General features: G+C 43.4%; 1 protein-coding gene and 1 pseudogene across 2 annotated transcripts; one reads left to right on the top strand and one right to left on the bottom strand.

Annotated features, from left to right (window-relative positions):
- Positions 1–23,869, top strand: part of LOC101442654 (class I histocompatibility antigen, Gogo-C*0201 alpha chain-like) — a 149,717-nt pseudogene that overhangs the window by 96,273 nt on the left and 29,575 nt on the right.
- Positions 6,486–22,420, bottom strand: LOC131272984 (popy Class I histocompatibility antigen, A-1 alpha chain-like). 2 transcript variants are annotated; one of them, XM_058285452.2, is made up of 6 exons: positions 22,320–22,420; positions 21,942–22,211; positions 21,400–21,675; positions 21,004–21,279; positions 20,789–20,896; positions 6,486–7,210 (listed from the first exon to the last, which is right to left on the bottom strand). In XM_058285452.2, exons 1-6 carry the CDS (start codon positions 22,381–22,383, stop codon positions 7,134–7,136), a joined length of 1,071 nt encoding a protein of 356 aa, XP_058141435.1. In that variant the 5' UTR covers positions 22,384–22,420; the 3' UTR covers positions 6,486–7,133. The 2 variants fall into 2 exon arrangements, with proteins under 2 accessions (XP_058141435.1, XP_058141436.1); XM_058285453.2 differs by lacking the exon at positions 20,789–20,896.

The raw sequence follows: 23,869 nt of genomic DNA, 5'->3' as shown, positions 1-23,869 counted from the left end.
CATGCGCACTTGAGAAAAATGTATATCCTGCTGTATTTGGGTGTAATGATCTGTATATGTCTATTAGATCCAGCTCTTCTAATATACTGTTCAAATATTTTGTTTCTTTAGTGATTCTCTTTTGAGATGTTCTGTCCAGGGTTGATAGTGGTGTATTAAAATCCCCCACTATAATTGTAGATGCATCTATTCTTTCACTTAGTTTTTCCAGCATTTGCCTCACATATTTAGAGGTGCCCTTGTTAGAAGCATAAATATTTATGATTTTTCATTCTTCTTGAGAGATTGTCCCTTTCACTAATATGTAGTATCCTTCTTTGTCTCTCACAATTGTTTTGCATTTAAAGTCTATTGTGTGATATTAGTATAGCTACTCCTGCCTTTTTTTGGTTATTGTTTGCTTGTAAGATTGTTTTCCAGCCATTCACTTTCAGCCTCCATGAGTCTCTGGGTCTAAGATGTATCTCTTGTAGACAGCATATAGGTGGGTCATATTTCCTTATCCAGTGTCCCAGTCTGAATCTTTTGATAGGTGAGTTTAATCCATTGACATTCAGTGTTATTACTTTCAAGGAATTATTTATGTTAGCCAAATTTTGATTGGACTTGTGTTTGTCATATTTTGTTTGTTTTTCCTTCTCTTTTTGTCTTTTTTGTTGCTCTTACACTCTCCTCCAACTCTGCCTGTCCTATTTTTTCCTTTCTTCCTGTAGAACTCCCTTTAGAATTTCTTGAAGGGGAGGTTTCTTGTTGGCATACTCTTTCAGTTTCTGTTTAATGTGAATATTTTGAACTCTCCATCATTTTTGAATGCTAGTTTAGCTGGATAGAGTATTCTTGGTTGAAAATTTTTTTCTTTTAGTGCCTTGACTATATCATACCACTGCCTTCTTGCCTCCATGGTTTCAGATGAGAAATTAGCACTTAATCTTATGGAACTTCCCTTATATGTGATGGTTTTCTTCTCTCTTATTGCTTTTAGAATTTTCTCTTTGTCTTGAGCGTTGGATAATTTGACCAGTATATGTTTTCAGGTGGGCCTGTTGGGGTTTATGATATTTGGGGTATGTTGTGCTTCTTGGATATGTACATCTGTTTCTTTCAGTAGATTTGGGAAGTTTTCAGCCATTATTTCCTGCAACACTCCTTCTGACCCCTTTCCCTTCTCTTCTCCTTCTGGGATGCCTGTAATACATATGTTTGCATGTTTTGCATTGTGATTCAGGTCCCTAAGTCCTAGCTGGATTTTTTCTATCTTTTTATCGATCAATTCTACTATCTGTTTGATTTCAGATGTACTGTCTTCCACATCGCTAATTCTCTGCTCTGCCTCTTCTAATCTGGTGCTATTTGCTGTGAGTGTGTTTTTTATTTCTTGAATTGTGGTGTTCATTCCCATCATATCTGTTATCTTTTTGCATATGTCTGCAATTTCCCCTCCAAGTGTTGTCTTCATATTGTTAACTTCTTCCTTTACTTCATTAAATTTGTCTATGATATATGTTCTGAGATCTTTAATTACTTGTGTGAAGTTCTGATCTCCTTCCTGGTTTTTAGTTTGTTCATTGGATTCTGCCATGTTTTCCTGATTACTGGTTTGGTTTGTAGATTTTTGTTGCTGTCTGGTTATCATTTTATCTTGACAGGTTTAATTAGTTCCTTAGCTTCTTTGTCTAGTCTTGGGGATTAATTAGCTGTTGTTTTTGCATAAGTGTTATATCTTCTCTTTGTCACTTTGTTCTTCTTATTCTAATTTCTTATTGCTGACTGAGTTCACTTTGAAGGAAAGTATTAAGTCCAGGGAAAGGCAATTGTGTAAGAAAGGAAAATGTTTAAAGTAGTATTGGTAATAAATTTTAATAGAGCAACAATAGGAGATCTGAGAGGATGGATATTAGATTCAAGTAAGTTGTGTAGTGTTATAGCAGTAAGTAGAGTACCTATAATGAGGTAGTCGACTGAATATGGGGGAATATGGTATGAATTAATAGGCTAGTGTTTTCATGAGAGAGGGAAAGAGAAAAGAAAGGCAATAGTTTCAGGAGTGGATAAAAGACAGAAAGCAAAACAAAGGTATTAGAAATTAAGAGTTAGACAATTTGGGGATCAAAGAAAGGGAGGTGAAATATAGGAGAGACAGTAGATGATAGAGGATATCAAGATGTGGGGAAAGTGGATAGTGTAAGTAGCCAAAATCACACAAAAATGAGGCAACAGAGGATGGGGAAACCCAGCAAATGTGAGGTGTTCCCTGCAGCACCTATTGTATAATTAAGATAAAATAAAATAAGAAGAAAATGAGGGACAAGAGAGAAAAAAAAGAAGAAAGAAAGAAAAAGGGGGGTGGGAAAAGGGAGGGGAACAAGTACGGAAAAGAAAAAAATATATATATAGAATAACAATAACAGCAACAACAACAAAAAAAAACCCTAAATAACTGGAAAAAAAAAAAAGACCTTGGGGGATACAATGGGAGAAAAGACTAGGAGATAATGCAATGTTAGCAATCAGGACAATAAAAAATTAAAAATTAAAAATAAAATAAAAAAACCAAAACAAAACAAAACAAAAAAGAAAAAAGAAAAAATGCAAACGTTGAGGACTAGGACATTCAAGGACCTCAGATGGACCTCAGGGCGTGGTGGGTTCAGGAATGGGAAGTCTGTGATATTGCAGACTGAAGAGGTGTGAGTCTCGGGTATGGGCCACCAGGGTTTAGGGGACACAGACCTGGCAACCTCAAATCTGGTTAACAGGGAGCCTGGGAGCACCATAGTGCAACAGAGCCTTCAGGGGTCCCTGCAGCTGGGTGCCAGCCCTATGGGAGCGGTCACCGCCTCAAACTCTGATCTATGTTTCCGAAACCTGCAATTCCCCTTTTCACTAGGGTCTCTTCTGTGGCTGTATCACCAATTCGACTTCAGGACACCTCCCGCCCAGCAGGCCCCGAAACAGCCAGTTGGGGGCGCCTGTATATTACAGCCAATTTAAGGACGCTGTAGATCCACAGCTAGGCTCAGGGGGCTGGGCTCTAGCAGGAAGCGCTGTATCAGTTTCCGAAATAAAAAATCCCATGCCTCAGCAAAAAATTCCCCTAATCAGCTTCCAGCCGTCTCCCACCCTGCTGTCCCCCGAAATAGCCTCCTGGCAATGTCTCTTTGCTGTGAGTGATTTCAGGCCACTGCAGATCAGCAGCCGGCCTTGGGGGTGGGGCTCTAGCCGGAAGTGCTATTATTTGTGTCCGCAATCAAAAATTCCCCGCCTTGCAATAAAACTCCCGTCTATCTCTCCAAATCCGTCTGTGAAGGCCTCCTCCCCTATTAGCCCCCCAATAGCCTGCTCAAGGCTTATGAATTCCCTAGTACTGCAGAGCCTCCAGGAATCACTGCCGCGCTGCGGTGTCATGGCTCCGCCCACCCCAGGAGGGAGCGTCCAGTGCACAGCACCCACCTCCGTGTAAGAGAGCCTCAATTTTATCTTTAACACGAATTTTCTCTATTACCTTCCCACAAAATCGATGTCCAGACACCTCCTGCCCTGCAAAATCCCAAAACAGCCTGGTCATGAAGAATTTCTAATGCTCAAAAAACTGTTTTTGAGATCAGCAGAGGCAGCAGCCGGAGCAGCCGCAGCCTGCGCCCTCTCCCGCCCGCCCCTTCTCTCAAGAAAAGCTTTCTTGTCTTTTGGGCTGTGTTCCAGGTAGGGCTCCATCACCAGGAAGAACTGCTGGAGAGGAGTGTGGTCAGATCAGATCCTCCCTAGGTCCACGGCTGGCTCAGCCAAGCCCTTGCTGCCTAGCTTGGCCCTTTGGTCAGGTGGATGCATGCAGTAGCCATCAGGGGATCAGGACACTGCTTCCTGCCACCCACTGTAACTCTTCTCAACTCTCGATGCCTGCAGTGCACTGGGGTTCTTGACCAGGCTAGGTCCTTCCTCTGCCTCTGTGACTGGGCTGGGGGTGGACAAGGGAGCAGAGCATGTGGGCGTTGGTGCAGCCATCTTCCCCTGGGGCCGCAGCCACCTAGGCACAGCCCCTCTCCCTCCTCCTCCTCTTCAAAGCCCCTCCTGCTGCAGCCCCATGCTGCAGCCCCCACCTGGAACTCAGGACCCTGGGGCAACACATTTATATTTTTGTTTTTGAGCTTAGGAGCTCTTTATTTAATCATGATATTAGCCCTATGAGATTTGCAATTTCCAAATATTTCCTTCCATTCTGTAGATTGTCTTTTAATTGATGCTAAATCCTTTGATGCATAAAAGCTTTAAATTTGTCTATTTTTCTCTTCTGTTGCTCATGAGTGGAAAGTCTAAGAAACCAATGCCTAACACAAAGCCCTAAAGATAATTCCCTGTTTTCTTTCACAAGTTTTATAGTTTTTTTCTTATATTTAGGTCTTTTGAGTTAATATTTATATATAGTGTAAGGTAGGGATAGACCTTCATTTTCTGACATATAAATATCCAGTTTACCCAGAACGATTTGATGAAGAGACTATTCTCTCCCAATTGAGTGGACACAGCAGCCTTGTCAAAAATTAATTGGGGAAGTGGATGTGGCTCAATTGATAGAGCATCCATCTACCATATGGAAGGTCCAGGGTTCCATCACCAGGGCCTCAACCTGTGTGGTAAGCTGGCCCAGGTGCAGTGCTGCCACACTGAAGGAGTGCCATGCCATGCAGGAGTGCCCCTGTGTAGGGGTGGCCCATGCACAAGGAGTGTACCCCAGAAGGAGAGCTGCCCCACATGAAAAAACCACAGATTAACTACAAGAGGTGCCTTGTACAGGGAGAGCTGACGCGACAAGATGATGCAACAAAAAAGAGACACAGTTTCCCAGTGCCACTGGATAATGCAGTAGACACAGAAGAACACACAGCAAATGGACATAGAGAGCAGACAATGGGGGGGAGGGGAGAGAAATAAATGAAATAAATCTTTAAAAAAATTAATTGTCCATAGATAGGCGGGTTTAATTTTTTGTCTTTATTTTTTTATTCAAAAAATTTGAGGTCCCCATATACTCCCAGTCCCCCTCACCCTACTCCTCCCCCCATAACAACAACCTCCTCCATCATCATGAGACATTCACTGTATTTGGTGAATACATCTCTGAGCACCACTGTACCTCATGGTCAATGATCCACATCATAGCCCACCCTCTCCCATGTTCCATCCAGTGGGCCATGGGAGGACATACAATGTCTGGTAACTGTCCCTGCAGCACCACCCAGGACAACTCCCAGTCCTGAAAACACCCCCACATCACATCTCTTCCTCCCACTCCCTACCCCCAGCAGCCACCATGGCCACTTTCTCCACACCAATGCCACATTTTCTTTGATTACTAATCACAATAGTTCATGAATAGAATATCATTAAGTCCACTCTATTCCTTACTGTATTCCTCCTTCCTGTGGACCTTGGCTTGGTTGTGTCCATTCCACATCTATGTCAAGAGGGGGCTTAGATTCCACATGGATGCTGGATGCAATTCTCTTACTTTCAGTTGTAGGCACTCTTGCCTCCCTGGTGTGCTGGTTGACCTTCTTCACAGGAGGGTTTATTTTTGAACTCTCAATTCTGTTCCATTGGTCCATATTTCTGTCCTTGTACTAGGACTGCACTGATTTGATAACTGTAGCTTTGTAATAAGTTTAAAATTAGGAAATGTGAGTCCTCCAACGTCATTCTTCTTTTTCAAGATGTTTTGGCTACTTGGGTCTTCTTATCCTTCCTTATAAACTTGATGATTGGCTTTTCCATTTCTGCAAAGAAGGCCATTAGAATTTTTATTGGGATTGTGTTGAAAGTGTAAATTGTTTTGGATAGAATTGTCATCTTAACAGCATTTGGTCTTCCAGTTATTAACAGGGAATATATTTCCGTTTATTTATATCTTCTTTGGTTTCTTTCAGCAATGTTTTGTAGATTTTTTTGTGTCTACAATTTCACTACATACCTGGGTAAATTCATTTATAGATATTTGATTCTTTTACTTGCTATTGTAAATGGAATTTTTTCTTGATTTTCTCTTTATATTGCTCAGTACTAGTGAATAGAGACTACAGATATTTTGTGTGTTGATCTTTTACCCTGCCACTTTGCTGAATTCATTTATTAGATCTAATGGCTATGGTAGATTTTTTAGTATTTTCTCTGTATAGGATCATGTCATCTGCAAATAGGGAACGTTTTGCATCTTCCTTTACAATTGGAGGCCTTTTATTGCTTCTTCTTGCCTAATTGCTCCAGCTAGAAGTTCCAGCACAATATTGAGTAAGAGTGGTGGCAGTGGTTGATTTCATTTGCCAATGGGCTGCCGATGCAAAGTACCAGAAAAGTCTTGGCTTATGTAAAGGGTATTTATTTGGGGTAAAATCTCACAGTTCCAAGACCGTCCAACTCAAGGGACCATAACGTTACCGCATTTTATTTAGGTTCTTTTACTATGCTGCATAAATGTATTTCAAGAACACATTGAGTGAGTTCGGTCAGTAATTTATTTAGTTAGGGAGGGAAGAGAAATGGGAGAAAAGAACAGATGAGGAGTCCCAGGTAGAGAGAAAGGGGCTGAAAAGTGATAAAGAGTGCTGATTTACAGGCTACAATTTCCCATCTCCAGGTTTACTTGAATGGTGATCCAAGGGGGTGAGAAGGCAGCCAGAGTCAGTGTACAGGAGCAAGAGAGCCAACTCAGGCCTGGCACCACTCTTTGAACTGTTAATTATCCCATCCTTTTGCAAATGGAAGGGGAGGAGCTCCAGATGTTCTCCATTTCGATTGCTTATTTCTCCCATCAGTCTTCCAGGAAGGTCCAATGATAAAGTCCTTGGGGAATATCTGGGGCTTCTCCTGGCTTCCAGAGGAAGTCTTCTTCTGAGTGGCAGAATCTTGGGGAGGGTTTCCAGCAGCCCTTTTTGGGATTATTTGTGTCACATGGACTCTCTGCCACGTTCCAGATCCATGTATTCATTCCCTATCTTACCAGCCTGCTTCTTTATCCCTTCAGAGACTTTATACATTTAATCTTAAAGGGTTGCTGAAGGGAGATGATTATTCTTCTGTAGCTACTTCCTGCTGGTTAGGGGCAGTAGGCCCTACAGGACAAGGTGTAAAACCCTCTTGTTCTTCTATCTCAGAGGAAGATGGATCTGGCATCCTGGGTGAAGCTGGATGAGGTCCTCATATGGCAAACGAGATGTTGATTCTAGAAGAAATAGACTTAATTAGAATTGTGAAGCTATATGGTCCCACTAAAAAGATATTGGACCACAGAAATTGAAGTAGTCAGGTGCCTGCACAGGCTGCATTTTCCCAAAGTTGGTGAGAAACAGTATTCTTCCTTGAGTTATTTTATGTTGTTGGTTACTCTAGAGAGAAATTGCAGTAGACAATGGGGTTAGGTATAAATTGCCAATTTTAGTTCTTATGGTAAGAGAGAAGAATGGGAAGGGGCATTGTCCTTTTAGTTAAGTTAAAGGAGTTGAAAGCAGACAAGGTCTGGTTTGCCTTCCCCCATAGCAATAGGCATTTGGTTAGAGTTTGAGGGAACAGCTGACTTTGACACAGACACTACTTAGCTTTTTCTCTTGAAGAGGTATTTCAGGCCATCCAATGACTGGCATTTGTACATCCTGCCAGGTACTTCTGATGAGCAGGCACTTTCTGGGGCAACTGACTTCTCTTAGGATTTGCACACTAAGCAGGACATTCCTTTAACTTTAATAGCTGTGGGAGTGATCAGAACTACAGAGTAAAGTTCTTAACAGTTTGGCTCTAATTGAGCAACTCCTGGTAATTTCTTTGACTGTCTTCAGTTTTCAAAAGACAAAGTTCGAAAACTCATTTGGTTAAGCTGGTTAGGGCATCCTCTGTAGAGGAGTGGCTTGGTGAAGTCCAAGAAGAACTTTTCATTACACTACTCTGGGTAGGTAGACTTGAGTATCTTTAACAAGCTATCCATCAGCTTCCAGGGTGAGTCCCATGATAGCTGTCCTGGTCGGTTTATCCTGTGTATACTGTGGAACTTCAAGTACTGGTACAGGTGCTGGAATAAGGGGTAGGGGGAAACATGGATTTGTGCTGCCATTTTAGGAGCTATGTCAACTCAAGCATTTCCCTTTCCTATAGCACTGTCTGTCTTCTGATGCCCTGGACAATGCGTAACTGCTATTTCTTGAGGTAACACTATGGCTTTTAGAAAGTCTAGGATTTCTTGCCTGTGCTTAATAGATGATCTACTGTTAGTAAGCAAGCCTCATTCACTATACAGCAGAGTGAGCATGAAGGACAAGGAAAGAATACTTAGAATCTGTGTAAATATTAGCCCATTTCCAGGCTGTTGGCTCTAAACTTCCGGTGAGAGCAATCAGCTCTGTCTTCTGGGTTGAAGTTCCAGGGGAATGAACTTTGGCCTCTATGGTTTCAAATTGAGGAGCCCTGCATAGTCTGCCTTTTTAATTCCTTCCTTAATAAAACTGCTTTCATCTGTGAACTATTCAAAGTTTGGCTTCACAAGAGGCTCTCTTTTAAATCTAGCTTGAGTAGTTTTGGTTAAGAGTTTCAAGGCAGGAGTGGAGAAGGGGCTTTTCAGGATCTGAATTTGGGCTCTCTACTGGTAGGAGGGTGGTTGGGTTGAGAGTCTGAAACACACTTTTCTGTACCTCTGGGGTGTCTAGTAATGGAGCCTGGTAGTTATTAATCAGCTACCTGTGAGCCATTGGTGGCCCCTGGCCTCAAGCACATCCTTCATGTGGTGTGGAGCAAAGACTGTGAGAGGTTGCTCCCAAGTTAGTTTGGTGGCTTTTTTTAACTAAAAGGGCTGTTGCCCCCACTGCTCTCAGGAAGGTGGCCATTTCTTTATCTTATAGATATATTCATTGATTACTTAGAAAATAAAGTTCACAAGGACTTTTAACAAGTTCAATGTCCTTCTGCACATGATCTAGAATAAAGAATATATCACTATAATATCAGGCATATATCTAGAGTAGGATATAGGTACAGCACTTAAAAGTTATTAATGTACTACTCAATGCATCAGTTTCTCTTTGAGTTGCAATTAATAGAGTTAAGTTCCAGATTTGCAATACCTTACATATTACTTCTTCATGGGAGCAGACCATAATGTGAAATATGTTTAATTTCTACTCATAGCACTCTGGTGATCATTGCTCCACTTGTTATGTTTTTTCAACACAGCCAGCAAGCTGCAGCACTGTTGACCATAGAGAGAAGCTAGGAAGGTAGGTTCCAGTATTCCACTGACCTGGTGCATAGTGCCCTTTAGCACTATGAAACAGTGCCAGACTGGAGGCAATTTCATTTGTACCTTTGGCTATATTGAGCCATTGTTGGCTGCTGCAGGAGCTTGAAACTGCAATGTAGTTTCCATTGACTTGAGGAGCCCAACCAGAGACGTAGTAGATATCATTATTGTTTTAGGGGTCAGTGACTAATGTAACCAATAACTCAAATGGAGAGGCAACCTGCAGTGTATTGTAGGCCTGGTTTGAATGCACAAGAGGGTTTGACAGTGCTGAAGTCTGTCTCTTGACTTTTATACACTTTTTAAACATTTCCAATGCAATGTGTTACATATCAAGTGAACTTAACTTTTTAATACTTCTTACTTTTACATTTTTACCATGAGGACATTAATTAGCAGCTATTTTACTTTAGTAGATGAGGAAAACTACCTTTTACACTTTTTAAAATAAAATCTGAAGAATCCTAATGGAATCAAGGTTACTTTTCATTACCACCACTTGAAAATGCACATTGAGGTGACTTCCAGAAAGGTTTCACTACTATGAAGTTACTTTTTGCCATTAATATCAATTTAGGTTTCTAGTTAATAATGGTTTCTTAGAACTAGCCATTTAAATGCTTCAGTTTGGAAGGTGCTCTTACAAACTCTTTAAAATTAACCACAACCACATAGACTGGTTAATTTACCTTAGATTACAATTAGGAACCAATGGAATTTACTTCATGCATTTGAAAGAGGGCAGATCTACATTTCTTTAATTTAATTTCATTAAATATGGACTTAGAGTTTTCATTTGTTAATTTGATATTATCATCCCAATGTATGAAGATATACACTGAGCAAATAGGCAGACATGAATAGTTTGACACGGAAGCACAGTTACTTAAAATTTTCATTCCTTTACAAAACAAGTTCAACTGTAAAACAACACTTGAAAGATCTCCCTGAAGGCTTTTTTCTCCAATTTGTACTATGGCCATGCAGTTTTGCACAAGAATTTTGTTCCTTGATTAATGGCTTATAACCAAAATGTTCCCGATGCTTTCTTACAATTTTCCTTTGCTTCAGAACTTTATATTTAGCTTTGACTATAGCAGACTTTGGATGAGCAAGACTAATTATATGTATATTCACTGAGGCTATCAAAACCTCAGGGAAACTGGTTTATCTCATGAATTGCCACTTTTAGGAACCCTGACAGTCAATGCAGGAGGCCTCCTTCACTTCCCAGTCCTCAGAGAAACAGGACTCCAGCAGCTGCTGTACTGGAAGACTGGACATTCAATCCCAAGGGTCAACAGTTCCACTAGGCAGCAATTTAGTCTACACTTCGAGCAATGAGAGAAAGCAGGGTCACTAATACCAGTAGAACAGGAGACAGGGATGTCTCAAGTTTGCTTTCCTCTGAGTTATAGGGGCAGAAGCTGTTATGAAATACCCATAAGAAAAGGCAAGGGGTGAGGTTAGACTTGAAGTGACCATAACCATAGGTAAGGTCAGTTTAGAATTTACACTTACAATAGTAGGTTTATGTTAATTCTAGCCAAATATGACTTCAGTTATTATCCTTCTGCTATTTTATAATATAAAGGCATCTATAAATGATCTTAACTCTTAGCTACACTTTCTAGTAATTTTTTCCTTTAAGGTGAATTGGGTACCTTTACTAAGCCACACAATTTTATCAGTAACAACTTTGTTAAGTTTCTTTGCTTTTCTACCAGTTAAATAAATTCTACTTATGATTTATACATTAAACCTACTGCAAGACAGTATTGACATTTAAAAACTTATTTTTAGATTACCTTTCACTGTTATGCAATTTGAAACAGTTGAACCCCAAATCTGATTTCCTAGGCACAAGCAAACTGACAAAGTTGAACACACATTTTAAAGTTGAACACGTAGTTGACCATAGATTAAAACAGGAGACAATTTTATATCTTTAGCATTTATAGGAACTCTTTGATCTTAGCTGATGGCACATGAGGTTTTTATAATCTTGATTACTAATCACACCTTTTATAGGCACAACTGAGGTTAAACTCAGAAGGCTGTTTCTAAAAAGGAGTTAGTTGGAGTTTGAGATTTATTTTCTCATTTCTTTAAGGAGACATGTCATGAGGTTTCTGGGCCTCAGTTCTATTTGTTCTCTTTTCTTACACCGGTTTAACTGGAATTCAGGGTCCTATACAGAGGCTGCTCTCAGCTCTACTGTGGCCACATGGACCAGCAGTAGGTAGAATTTCCTGATTCCTGAGAAGAGACTCCTGTGGGGAGTTTACTGGTGGGCTAGAGACCATGCCCATTATTCTAGGAAGAATGAAGAAGCACCTTCTTAGTTGACTTACCTGGCATCCCAGAATCCTAGTCTGACTAAAACATTACCCCTCCACATAATTTGGAGGTGATGCTCTGTCTCAGTGTTCTGAGAATTTCAATTTTCAGACCCTGCTGGCTGACAGGCATCCCTTTGGGTGACCTCGGTCCTGGGGGATATCTCATGCTTCCTCCAGTGATCAGATCAGTGCACCAAAGCCAAATTGGTGGAAGACTGAGCAGTGGCCTGAAATCAAAGCCCCTGAGATGTCCATCTCTCAGGGGATATTTGGCTGCTGTCTGAGTGGATGGGTCAAGGAATGGGAGCCATTCAGTTTCCTGCTCTGGATCTCGGCACCCCTGACCATTTCAGCATCTGAGACTGGCTGTGCTGTTACCCAAAGAGAAGTTCCTGAGTTAAATCTCAGGAAAAATTTGGCTGTTCTCTGATTCCCACCACCACAGGGAATCACAGAGGTCCTGCCATCAGGCATTCCCAGGGCTGCATTCTGGACTTGAAGACAGACTGAATAGTGCTTCTTCCTCAAATATTGCTCCTTCCTCAATATTGCTCCTTCCTTTGAGAAGGGGCAAGAAACTTCTTCCTATTCTTAGAGTTTTTAAAGCCATCCTGGTTTTATGACTTTACTGTCTGATGATTTCCCAGTTAAACCAGCCATCAAGAGGTCATTAAGTGGTTAGAGGTTAATTGTCCTGTGGCCCTGAGGCAACAGCTTCCTTGCTAGCAAAGGTATTTTCCCAGTTTCACAGTTTTTAAGACTTAACAAAGCATCTTAACAGAAACCTGCAAATAGAAATTCAGTAGCAAGAAGTAGGAAGATAAAGCATGGATTCAGGTTACATCAGGGGTATCCTGGCCTGTGGTGCCCCTGGGGCAGGGAACTCCCATGGGATCCACTGTGGCTCCACCTGCTGCCTTTCCACTTCATCCCCCAGATAGCTGGCTGTGGGTGGACAGGAAAGCTGCTTACAAAGTTGTGGACCTGCTGGGAGGGGCAAGTCCCACAGGCTTTCTGCCATTGCCACACTGCCCCTGAGGGGAGAGAGTTGGAGAAGGCAGCAGCAGGCAGGCCCAAGGGCAAAGAGCCCAGCTGCTAAAAGGGCTTGAAATGGAAGTTTGCAGGGCCTGGAGCTCTCCTGGGGAACCCCCGTCTTGGCAGGGCTGTGATTTAAGCCACTGCCCTATCACCCGGCCATCCTGGCTGGGGTCAGATCTCACAAGCCTGGGCCCACGGCATGGATGTGGAGAATTCCTGTGCCCTGGCCCCTCTGTCCCAGAATTACATCCTTTGGGGGCTTTTAGGTGAACCTGTGTAAAATGGAGAACCAAAGGAAGGCATTAAAAGAGTTGTAGGCCATAGTTTCACTCACCAAAAAGCCCTGGCTGACTTCCAAATATGTTACCAGAGAAATGGGAGAAAAGAACAGATTCCAGGTAGAGAGTTCCAGGTAGAGAGGAAGGGGCTGAAAAGTGATAAAGAGGGCTGATTTACAGGCTACAATTTCCCATTATAGGTTATAAACCCCTAGGTTTCCTCGCATGGTGATCCAAAGAGGCAGAGAAGACAGCCAGAGTCAGGGTCCAGAGGCATGAGAGTGAACTCAGGGCTGGCACCACTCTTTGAACTGTTAATTATCCCACCCCTTTGCTAATGGAAGGTGAGGATCTCCAGCTGTTCACTATTTTGATTGCTTATTTCTCCCATCAATCTCCCAGGAGGGCCCAATGATAAAGTCCTTGGGGAATATCTGGGGCTTCTCCTGGCTTCCAGAGTACGTCTTCTTCTGAGTGGCAAAACCTTGGGGAGGGTCTTTCAGCAGACATCCTGGGGGTCATTGATGTCTTGTGGACTCTCTGCAAGGTTCCAGATCCATCTATTGATTCCCTATCTTACTAGCCTGCTTTCAATAAGAGGTGCTTTCTCACCAAGTCAGCTAATGTGGATCCTGGTGTGTTGTTACGTGGAGAAGCAAGATGGCGCCCATCTCTGCGGAGATCCCTTCCTTCTGCTCCAGAATCTCCCATCCCCTAGAGCCCAGCTGTGAGTGACCAGGCACAGAGCTTGTCTCCTTCCAGGACTTCTTTATCATTCTCCACTCTTCCACCCTCTTCCCAAGTTGAGCTCTGCTCTCAGGCACCCAGCAGCTCCATTCCTCCTGAGCTGCTCCCTGGACCAGCCTCTTGGGGGCTTTGTACTTAAGGAATCCTCGCTCTCACATTGCAGAATCAAGTGCCTGCTCCCTTTATTCTCCACATCTCCTTTTATATCAGACCCAGTCAGAGGGCGGAGACTCAACATGAATCACGCCCCCTGATGTAATCCAGTCAAATGGGTCTCACACCCACAGGAATGGGCTCATTTAAAACCTAATATTTCTCTTTTTGGGATTCATAAAATGATTTCAAACTGCCACAGTGGGCATCCCTGTCTTGTGCCTAATCTTAGGGGAAATTTTTCTATCTCTTGACATTGAATGCGATGCTGACAGTGAGTCATGTTGAAGAAGTTTCCTTCTATTGCTAGTTCTGTGTACTTTCATTAAGAACAGATGTTGCTCAAGTGATTTGTCTTCTGCCTACCTTATGGGTGGACCCAGGTTCAATCTCTGGGCCTCCTGGTGAAAAGAAAAGAGCGTGCCTGTGCAGTGAGCTAGTGCCCATGCAAGCGCCTGTGTGAGTGCCTGCACAGCCAGCCAGTGTCTGCACAAGTGAGTCACACAGTAAGATGATGACACAACAAAGAAGAGATGAAGGGGAGAGTCAAGGCAAGGTGCAACAGAGACCAGGAACTGAGGTGACACAAGTGACAGGGAACCTCTCTCCACACCAGAGGTCCACAGTATCGAATCCTGGTGAATCCTTGAGAAGAAAAACAGGAAGAGAAGACAGAAAGAGAAGAAGATACAGAAGATGACACAGACAGCAATAAACAGCAGGGAGTGGGAAGGGGAGGGGAAGGGAGAACAGGAGGGGAGGGGGGCAGGAGAGGGAGGGGGAGGGAAAGAAAACAACAAAAAAAGTAGGGATGCTGGATTTTTTTTCAATTGCTTTTTCTGCATTATTTGTGATGATCATTGTTCTATTAATGTGACAAAATACTTTCATCAGTTGATCCTTATTTTGAACCACCCTTGCATGGCAAGTGGCATTAGGTGGTAAATCAGAATTCCAGTAGGGACAATTAACAACAGAAATTGTATACAGATAGATAGATGTACATACCACATACAAACACACTTCCTGTCCATCCAAAAGACTTCCTGAAAATTACTTCTAATTCAGTACTGACAACAATGACTTCTCTGTTTTTGTTGATCTAAAACAGGGGTTCTTAACCATTTTTTTCCCACAGACCCCTTTGCCAGTCAGGGGAAAACCATGGACCCCTTACAAGTCCATACTATCCTGTGTATTATTTAATAAATTTACCACAGCTGCACCAACACATCCCCACAAGAATAATGTTTTTTTTTTTTAATTCAAGCTCATGGACCCCTTTTTAAGAACCCCTTATCTACAAGATCCTTTACAGTATAATTTTAGGAATAATGATTTTCCAATCCATGAGCAAGGTCTATCCCTCATATTTTCAGTCTGCTTTTATTTCCCTTTGCAATGTATTGTAATTGTCAGGCTAAAGGATTTTCATCCTTTTCATTAAATTTATTTCTAAATATACTTTTCCAATTTTAAATAAAGATTTTTAAATATTAAGATAATTTTTAGTTTATAAAAAAGTTGATGAGATAGTACAGGCAGCTGCAGTTATCCTTCACCCAGTTTCCCCTGTAGTTAGTACTTACACAAGCAGTGTAATTTGTTACCACTAAGAAATAATGACTAGTTTATTTTAATTGCTGAAACTACTGGCTCTATTTGTATTTCACCAGTTTTTCCACAAATGTCGTTTACTTTTTCTCTTCCAGGATCTAATGCAAGATACCACATGGTATTAGATAAAGATTTTACAATATTTGTATGTGTTGATAAATATTTAAAGTGGAAGATATTTAAAATTTCATTTTATGGTTGTCATCATTATTGTATAGTAATAGCATTAATATTTATATAATAACCTTCCATCTTGTGGCCTTGATAAATTAATTTCTTTATTCTGATAATTTGTGGAGATATTTTTGTGGTTTTCTCTCATATACAATCATGCTGGTTGCAAATAATGGCAGTTTTACTTCTTCCTTTACTCTCTATAGGTCTTGCATTTCATTTCTTGCCTTCTTGCATTGTTTAGTATACCAGATTGCTATGGTTATGAATTCCAAAATTAGATATTGTATTATGTTTGTAATCTGATCTGTACCTGGGCTTGATTGAGTCATGATTAGGGTGTTGAGTCCCCACCCTTGGTAGGTGGGGACTTACAAATAAAAGGCATGGCAAGGAACAGAGTTGAGGATTTCTGATGTTGGAGTTTGATCCTGAAGACTTAAGCTGGAGCCCTGGCAAGTAAGCTCACAGAGGAAAGAGAAGCAAGACCCAGGAAGAGAGGAACCTTGAACTCAAAGAAAAGCAATCCCCATGAAGGGAGGAACCCAGGAAGCCTGAACCATCGCAGACGTCGGCAGCCAACTTACTCCAAATAGACTTCAGTGAGGGAAGTAATTTATGCTTTATGGCCTGGTATCTGTAAGCTTCTACCCCAAATAAATAACCTTTTATAAAATCCAACCAATTTCTGCTTTTTGCATCAGCACCTCTTTGGGTAGCTAATACCCTTAGGATGTCTAGAATGAGGTTTAAAAAAATGGTGTGAGTGGACCTCTCTAACTGGTTGATCTTAGGAAGAAAGGGTTTAGCCTGTCATCACTGAGTATGATGTTAGCATAGACTTTCACTGATGCCTGGATCCACTAGAGGAATCTGCTTTCTATTCCTAGTTTGCTGAGAGATTTTGTCTTGAGAAGGAATTGCATTTTGGCAAGTGTTTTTCCTGCATCTGCAGTATTGGTGACATGGTGTTTGTGCTTTATTCTATTTAATTTGGATAACAGAGATGAGTTGCAGATATTAAACCACCTTTGCATTCCCAGCTAGTCCAATTTGGCATGATCTACAATACTCTATGTATTTTTGCATTTGGTTTGCTCCCTCATGTTTTGCTTGGAATTTTATGCCCAGGATCATGAGGGACAGTATTCTGTACTTCTCTTTCCTTGTGATGTCTTTGCCTGGGTTTTGAATGAGGGTAACACTGGACTGGTACAGGAATTAGGAATTGTTCCTCCTTTAATATGCAAGAGGGTTTGCATAGAAATGATACTATTTCTCCTTTATGTGTTTGATACAATTCAGCAATCAGGCTTTCTGGGCCTGGAGTTTATTCTATGGGAAGGTTTTCAAATACTAATTCAATTTCTACAACTGATACAGGTATGAGCAAAATTTTGTTTCTTCTTTTGTAATTTGTGTTTTTCAAGGAAACTGTTCATTTCATCTAGGTTGAGAAGTCTATTGACATGTTCCCTTGTCCTTATACTTTCTAAAGACTCTGTATAGGGGACTTCCGGCAAGATGGTGGCTGAGTGAGCTTGCCTTGCCGTCTCTCCTGGGAAGAGGCAGCTGGGCACCGCTGGAGGTTCTCCGGGACCAGGCTTTTTCAGGATTTTTTCAGGGCAGGAAGTGTCTGGACATCGATTTGGTGGGAAGGTAATGGAAAGGACTGGTCTATAAGATATAAATTGGGACTTTTCAGGAGGGGGAGGCAAGATGGCGGCTGAGTGAACTTCCCGGTTACTAGCTCCTGGGGGGAATTGGCTGGGAGGCGTTGGAGACTCTTTGGGACCGGCTGTTTCGGGATTTTTCCTGGTCCGGAGGTGTCTGGACATCGATTTGGAGGGAAGGTAACAGAGAGGATCCATCTGTGAAATATACATGGAGATCCCAGCTACGTGTGGAGGATTCCCTCCTTGGGTAGGTGGAGCCGAGGCAGCTAGCACCGCGCGGAGCCCCGGCGGGCGGCAGCCAGGGTAGCGCCGAGCCCGGTTGAGCCGCGGCAGGCGGAGGGGCGGAGCCCAGCTGAGCTCGGCCGAGCCCAGCCGCACCGCGCCGGGCGGCGAGCGGGAGAGCCGAGCCGCGCTGCGCCGCGCCAGGCGGCAGGCGGGAAAGCCAAGCCCAGCCGAGCTGCGGCGGGCGGCGGGCGGCGGGCGGCGGGCGGGGGACCGGAGCCCAGCTGAGCCCAGCCAAGCCTGGCGGCGGGATTTCTGTTCTTTGGTTTGTTTTTTTTTTTTTTTCCTTCTTGTTGTTGTTGTTGTTGTTCTTTTTTTTTTTTTTTCCAATCCTCTCTTTCTTGTCCCCAATATTCTTCTTATACTATTTTACCTTAACAATACAATAGGTCCTACAGGAAATACCTCACATTTGCTGGGTTTCCTCACCCTCCACTGCCTCATTTCTCTGTGAATAGATTTAGCCTATCTACACTATCCCCTTTCCCCTACAACTTGATATCCTCCACCATCTGCTATCTCTCCTATATTCCATCTCCCTTTCTTTGATCCACAAAGTGTCTAACTCTTAATTTCTAATACCTTTGTTTAGTTTTCCATCTGGTATTCGTCCCTGAAACTATTACCTTTCTTTTCTCTTTCCCTCTCTCACGAAAACAATAGCCTCTTAGTACGTACCACATTCCTCCCATATTCAGTCATCTACCTCATTATAGGTACTTTCCTACTACTATAACTCTACACAATTTACATGATCTAACCTCCATCCTCCCAGAACTCATATTATTGCTTTGTAAACATATATCACCAATACTACTTCACACTTTTTCCTTCCTTACACAATTGACTTTCCCCAGCACTAATACTTTCCTTTAAAGTGAGCTTAACTAGCAATGAGAAATTGGAATAAGAAGAACAAAGTGACAAAGAGAAGATATAACACTTACGCAAAAACAACAGCTAATTAATCTCCAAGACTAGACAAAGAAGCTAAGGAACTGATTAAACCCGTCAAGAAAAAATGTTGACAAGACAGCAACAAAAATCTACAAACCAAACCAGTAATCAGGAAAACATGGCTGAATCCAATCAACAAACTGAAAATCAGGAAGGGGGGCAGGACTTCGCACAAGCAATGAAAGATCTCAGAACATTTATCACCGACAAATTTGATGAAGTAATGAAAGAGGTTAACAGCGTGAAGACAACACTTGGAGGGGAAATTGCAGACATGCGCAAAAAAATAACAGATATGATGGAAATGAACACCACAATTCAAGAAATCAAAAATACACTTGCAGCAAATATCAGCAGACTAGAAGAGGCAGAGCAGAGAATTAGTGATGTGGAAGACAGTGCATTGGAAATCAAACAGATAGTAGAAGTGGTCAATAAAAAGGTAGAAAAAATCCAGATAGGACTTAGGGACCTGAATGATAACGCAAAACGCTCAAACATACGTATTATAGGCATTCCAGAAGGAGAAGAGAAGGGAAAGGGGTCAGAAGGAGTGTTGCAGGAAATAATGAATGAAAACTTCCCAAATCTACTGAAAGAGACAGATGTACATATCCAAGGAGCACAGCGCACTCCACTGGTCATAAACCCCAACAGGCCCACCCCAAGACATATACTTGTCAAATTATCCAACGCTCAAGACAAAGAAAAAATTCTAAAAGCAGCAAGAGAAAAGAAAACCATCACATACAAGGGAAACTCCATAAGATTAAGTGCTGATTTCTCATCTGAAACGATGGAGGCAAGAAGGCAGTGGTATGATATAGTCAAGGTACTAAAGGAAAAAAATTTCCAACCAAGAATACTCTATCCAGCTAAACTAGCATTCAAAAATGATGGAGAGTTCAAAATATTCACAGATAAACAGAAACTGAAAGAGTATATCAACAAGAAACCTCCCCTTCAAGAAATTCTTAAGGGAATTCTGCAGGAAGAAAGGAAAAAACAGGACAGTCAGAGATGGAGGAGAGTGTAAAAGCAACAAGAAAGACAAAAATAGAAGGGGAAAATAAAATAATACAAACAAAATATAACAAACACAAATCCAACCAAAATATGGCTACCATAAATAACTCTCTAAACATAATAACACTGAATGTCAATGGATTAAACTCACCTATCAAAAGATTCAGACTGGGACACTGGATAAGGAAATATGACCCATCTATATGCTGCCTACAAGAGACACATCTTAGACCCAGAGACTCATGGAGGTTGAAAGTGAATGGCTGGAAAACAATCATACAAGCAAACAACAACCAAAAAAAGGCAGGAGTAGCTATATTAATATCAGACAAAATAGACTTTAAATGCGAAACAATTGTGAGAGACAAAGAAGGATACTATATTTTAGTGAAAGGGACAATTTGTCAAGAAGATCGAACAATCATAAATATTTATGCTCCTAACAAGGGCGCCTCTAAATATGTGAGGCAAACGCTGGAAAAACTAAGTGAAAGAATAGATGCATCTACAATTATAGTGGGGGATTTTAATACACCACTATCAACTCTGGACAGAACATCTCAAAAGAGAATCACTAAAGAAACAAAACATTTGAACAGTATATTAGAAGAGCTGGATCTAATAGACATATATAGATCATTACACCCAAACACAGCAGGATATACATTTTTCTCAAATGCACATGGAACATTCTCCAAGATTGACCATATGCTAGGCCACAAAGAAAGGCTTAATGAATTCAGAAAGATCGAAATCATACAAAACAATATCTCTGACCACAGTGGAGTCAAGCTGGAAATTTGCAAGGGACAGAGACCCAGACTTCACACGACAATTTGGAAATTAAACAGCACACTCTTAGAAAAACAGTGGGTCAAAGAGGAAATCTCAAAAGAAATCAATGACTACCTTGAAACAAATGATAATGATAACACAACATACCAAAATTTATGGGATGCAGCAAAAGCGGTACTGAGAGGGAAATTTATAGCCATAAATTCATATATCAAAAAAGAAGAAAGAGCAGAAATTGAAGAATTAACTGCACATTTGAAGGAATTAGAAAAACAACAACAAAGTAACCCAACAGGAAGAAGAAGGAAGGAAATAACAAAGATAAGAGCAGAACTAAATGAAATAGAAAATAAGAAAGCACTTGAAAAAATAAACAAGACCAAGAGCTGGTTTTTTGAGAAGATCAACAAAATTGACAACAAAATTCCCTACCTGAGCTCTTCCTCCTCCAGATCAGAAGTGCAGCCACCACGGACACTCCAAGGATGACCAGGGCAGCCACGACTCCCATGATGAGGATGGGGGGCTGGGAAGGTGGCTCTGAGAAGGGGAAAAGGTCAGGCAACCTGACCCTGACCCTGACCCTGCTGGAGGAGCTCAGAAGGGCTCCTGCTTCCCTAGAAGAGGCCCCCAACTCGTCCACTTACCCCATCTCAGGGTGAGGGGTTCGGGCAGCCCCTGGTGCTGCACGTGGCATGTGTATCTCTCTTCCTCCCCAGAAGGCACCACCACAGCCGCCCACTTCTGGAAGGTTCCGTCCCCCGCAGGCCTGGTCTCCACAAACTCCGTGTCCTGGGTCTGGTCCTCCCCGTCCCGCTGCCAGGTCAGCGTGATCTCCGCGGGGTAGAAGCCCAGGGCCCAGCACCTCAGGGTGACCCCACGGTCAGGGATGGGGTGGCGGGTCACGTGGGTTCTTGGGGGGTCTGCGGGAAGGTCAGAAACTTGAGGAACTTTCCATTTCTCTCCTGGCCATTCTAGCAGCGCTCATGCGACCACCAGGAATGGACAGGACATTTGGGGTTGGGGAGCCCCGCCTCCTCTACCTGTGCGCAGCAACGTCTCCTTCCCACTCTGCAGGTGTCTCTGCAGATGCTCCTTGCACGTGCTCTCCAGGTAGGCTCTATAGCGCTCTGCATCCCCGTCCTCCTCCCACTTGCGCCGGGTGATCTGCGCCGCCGTGTCCGCCGCCGTCCAGGAGCGCAGGTCCTCGTTGAGGGCGATGTAGTCGACGCCGTCGTAGGCGTGTTGAAAGTACCCGCCGAGGAGGCGCCCGTCGGGGCCCACGTCGCAACCAGACATCCTCTGTAGGGTGTGAGACCCTGGCCCCGCCCCCGAGGTCAGCCCCGCCCACAGGCCCCGCCCACGACCAGCATCTTTGGCTCCGCTCCACGTTTAGCCCCGCCCACTTCCCGCCCCGCCCCCGCGCTGATTGGTCTAAACTGAAAACAAAACCGAGGAAAGTCCCTCCCAGGCGGGGGGGTCCCGGGTCCCGCGGCCTCGGGGTGCAGTGGGGACCGAGACTCGGGCGACCCCGGCCCGTCCTGGGGATCCCGGTCGTGCGCGGACCCCGGGCCCCGTGGCTCACCGGCCGCGCTCTGGTTGTAGTAGCCGCGGAGGGTCCGCAGGTTCACCCGGTCATTCTGCGCACCGAGCTCTGCGCTCCGCGTCTCCCGCTCCCAGTACTCGGGCCCCTCCTGCTCCACCCACGGCGCCCGCGGCTCCAACCTCGGACTCTTCGCGTCGCTGTCGAACCGCGCGCCCTGCGTGTCGTCCACGTAGCCCACGACCATGTAGTGGGGGTCCCCGCGCTCGGGCCGGGACACGATGGTGCTGAAATACCTGAGGGAGTGGGGGCCTGGGGGGACAGGGGGCGGGGTCGGCGGGGGAGGACGCGGCTTCCGGGGTCCTGCCCCCCCAGGTCCCCTCACCCACTCCAGGCAGCGCCCCCCCACCCCGCACTCACCCGCCCGGGTCGGGGTCAGGGTCAGGGCCCCCGAGAGCAGCAGGAGGAGGGTCCCCGGCGCCATGGCCGGATCCCGGGGTCGGGAGGAAGCTGAGTCCCGGCGGGTCGGGGCGGGCTCTGGATGGGCCGCGGGGCCGGCGATTGGCTTCTCCAGAACCGGGCCCGCAGTGGGAGGCAGCCCTGGGCCCGCGTCACGAGCGTCGGGGGAGGGGGGGCGGAAGGACCTGATTCCTGTTGAGAGACCAAAAATGAAACTGCGGGGACCGGGGACTCCCGCCTCGGCCTCCCCGCCCCACACGCCAGCCTCGGGGCGAGAACCTGAGAGCCGAGACCCTGAGAGCGAGACCGAGTCCTGGACTGGCCCGATCCCTCCCCTGCACCGAGCACTCTGTCACCCCCTGTCAATGAGGCCTGGTCCTGACTTCACAGCTTATGGATTACTGAGGACCCCACAGAGATGTGGGTGACCTCTTCTGCTACTGACCATACTAGAAATCAAAATGGAATTTAAAATACTAATTCCTGTAGACTAATACTCACCCCAAAATTCATTGGACGTTGATAAGTAATTCCAAAAGAAAATAATGTAATAAAAGATTGTATCAATTTAGAATTCTCAGCAGTCTCAGTAGAACAGCCCGGGACTTTCATTTCATATTCAGTTATTTGGGTTTGAACAAAAATTCAGCCTCAGAAATAAATGTTGGAAAATAGAGAAGTATTTTTTAATAGCCTTTTCAGGTGAGCATTGACATTTATCTTCCATACTACACTAAAAGCACATGAGAGTACTTTCTAAAGAGTTGCAGTCTGAAATCTTCTTGTTGAATATTTCATCTTGTTACATGGAAATCCTCAGGTCTGTCTTTGCACATTAAATGGATTGTGTACTAATGCATGAAGATTTTAAAGTAGCATATTGGCCCACTGAGTTAATTAGATCTGTGCTGACACATTTCTTTACGTATTTCCAAAAGTCATACTTCTAAAATGAACACAGATCCCACCAGAAAATGTGTGTGTATTGGAAAGCTGTCAAGCTTAGGGTGATGGATAGTAGATTTCCAAAATTCTAATTTTCTCTTGAGAGCTTACATTTTATCATTGGCTCAAGCCACAGAGATAAAATATTTCAAGTCACATTTCTGATAGAGGATTTCTTCCCAGAATACATAAAGAACTATTAAATTTCAACAGTCCTCCCTTTTGGTAGGCAGGAGCTCAGTTGCTTGAGTCACTTCTGCTTCCTCTAAGAAGTTCCTTAATTATTCTCAGCACCCTTCTCAAGTACACCATGGTATTACTATAAGGACTCACACAGTAAGTGCTGTAGGTGAAAATGGCTGTAATTCAGCCAAGACACTGAAGCAATTTCTTCTTTGCCATCAGAAAGCCTGGGTCCAAGTTTAGGTTCCATCATTGTCATTTTTTGTTTTTGTTTTTGCTTGACTCAATCTATACAAAATATAAATACAAATGAATTAGATGGAAACCAAGGGAAACGGATGTGGCTCAAGTGATTGGGCTTCCGTGTACCAAATGGGAGGAAC

This window comes from Dasypus novemcinctus, chromosome 22, assembly GCF_030445035.2.
Source record: "Dasypus novemcinctus isolate mDasNov1 chromosome 22, mDasNov1.1.hap2, whole genome shotgun sequence".
Taxonomy (NCBI): Eukaryota; Metazoa; Chordata; class Mammalia; order Cingulata; family Dasypodidae; genus Dasypus; species Dasypus novemcinctus.
This window is presented reverse-complemented; position numbering and strand designations above follow the sequence as displayed.

What these genes read in the sequence shown, in the direction of transcription:
- LOC131272984 (XM_058285452.2), bottom strand. Translation starts at nt 22,383, where the DNA reads ATGGCGCCGGGGACCCTCCTCCTGCTGCTCTCGGGGGCCCTGACCCTG. An exon ending in CTACAACCAGAGCGCGGCCG is followed by an intron (nt 21,676 to 21,941) that starts GTGAGCCACGGG and finishes GGGCGGGGCCAG; the next exon opens with GGTCTCACACCCTACAGAGG. An exon ending in ACCCCTCACCCTGAGATGGG is followed by an intron (nt 20,897 to 21,003) that starts GTAAGTGGACGA and finishes TCCCCTTCTCAG; the next exon opens with AGCCACCTTCCCAGCCCCCC.